The 1,005-nt window shown below is 45.8% G+C and overlaps 1 protein-coding gene across 1 annotated transcript; it reads left to right on the forward strand.

Annotated features, from left to right (window-relative positions):
* Positions 1-3: 3 nt before the first annotated feature.
* Positions 4-1,002, forward strand: LOC106321968 (probable pre-mRNA-splicing factor ATP-dependent RNA helicase; the record flags this gene model as incomplete). Its single annotated transcript, XM_013760177.1, has 1 exon — positions 4-1,002. A coding segment is annotated over one exon (999 nt), but the record flags the coding sequence as incomplete, so codon positions are not given.
* Positions 1,003-1,005: the final 3 nt, after the last annotated feature.

Raw genomic sequence — 1,005 nt, forward strand, 5'->3', positions numbered from 1 at the left:
AAGGAGAATCAGATGGTGATGGTGACGGGTGAGACCGGTAGTGGTAAAACAACGCAGATCCCACAGTTTGTTTTAGAAGCAATGATGGATGAAATCCCTAGGTCTGATGATCAGTTGTTGGTTGGGTGCACGCAGCCTCATCGAGTTGCAGCCATGTCCGCGGCACGTCGTGTCGCTGAAGAGATGGATGTAAAGATCGGGGAAGAAGTCGGTTACACAGTCCGTTTTGAGGATCGCAGTAGCCCCCGAACGGTGCTCAAGTACCTGACTGATGTAATGCTTCTGAGGGAAGCTATGGTGGATCCTCTCTTTTTGAGATACAAAGTGATTATCGTTGACGAAGTTCATGATAGAAGTTTAGCCACAGATTTACTTATTAGTAGTATTCTTAACCGCACCTTGATTAGCCGACCTGATCTTAAGCTTGTTGTTATGAGTGCAACCCTACAGGTTTTTAACAAAAGGTATTTTAGAGGTGCGCCTCTCATCAAAATCCCTTCTGGTAGGCTCCTCCATCCAGTGGAGATCTTGTACACTCGAGAACCTGTGATGGACTATCTCGAGTCTGCCATAAGCAAAGTTATCGAGATTCACATGTGTGAACCAACAGGTGACGTTCTTGTTTTCTTGACCGGGAAAGAAGAGATTGAACATGCTTGCAGCAGAATTGTCCGTAGTCTTGGAGATCAAGTCACCGTTGTGCCCTTGTATTCCTCTCTTCCACCAGCTTTGCAACACAAGATCTTCGATCCTACACCACCACCACTTTCAGTGAGAAAGATCATCGTCTCCACCAACGTTGCTGAGACTTCTTTGTGCATGGACGGGATTGTTTATGTGGTTGATCCTGGTTTCTCCAAGCAAAAGAACTATAGTTTTCTCACTACTGACGAAGTCTGGTTTGTGTCCCGAATATCACAAGCAAGTGCTTACCAGAGAGCAGGACGTGCCGGTAGGAAATGTTTTAGGCTCTACACTGAGAAGACTTTCAATGACTTCATGGAT

Source organism: Brassica oleracea, unplaced genomic scaffold (assembly GCF_000695525.1).
Source record: "Brassica oleracea var. oleracea cultivar TO1000 unplaced genomic scaffold, BOL UnpScaffold04253, whole genome shotgun sequence".
NCBI classification, from domain to species: domain Eukaryota; kingdom Viridiplantae; phylum Streptophyta; class Magnoliopsida; order Brassicales; family Brassicaceae; genus Brassica; species Brassica oleracea.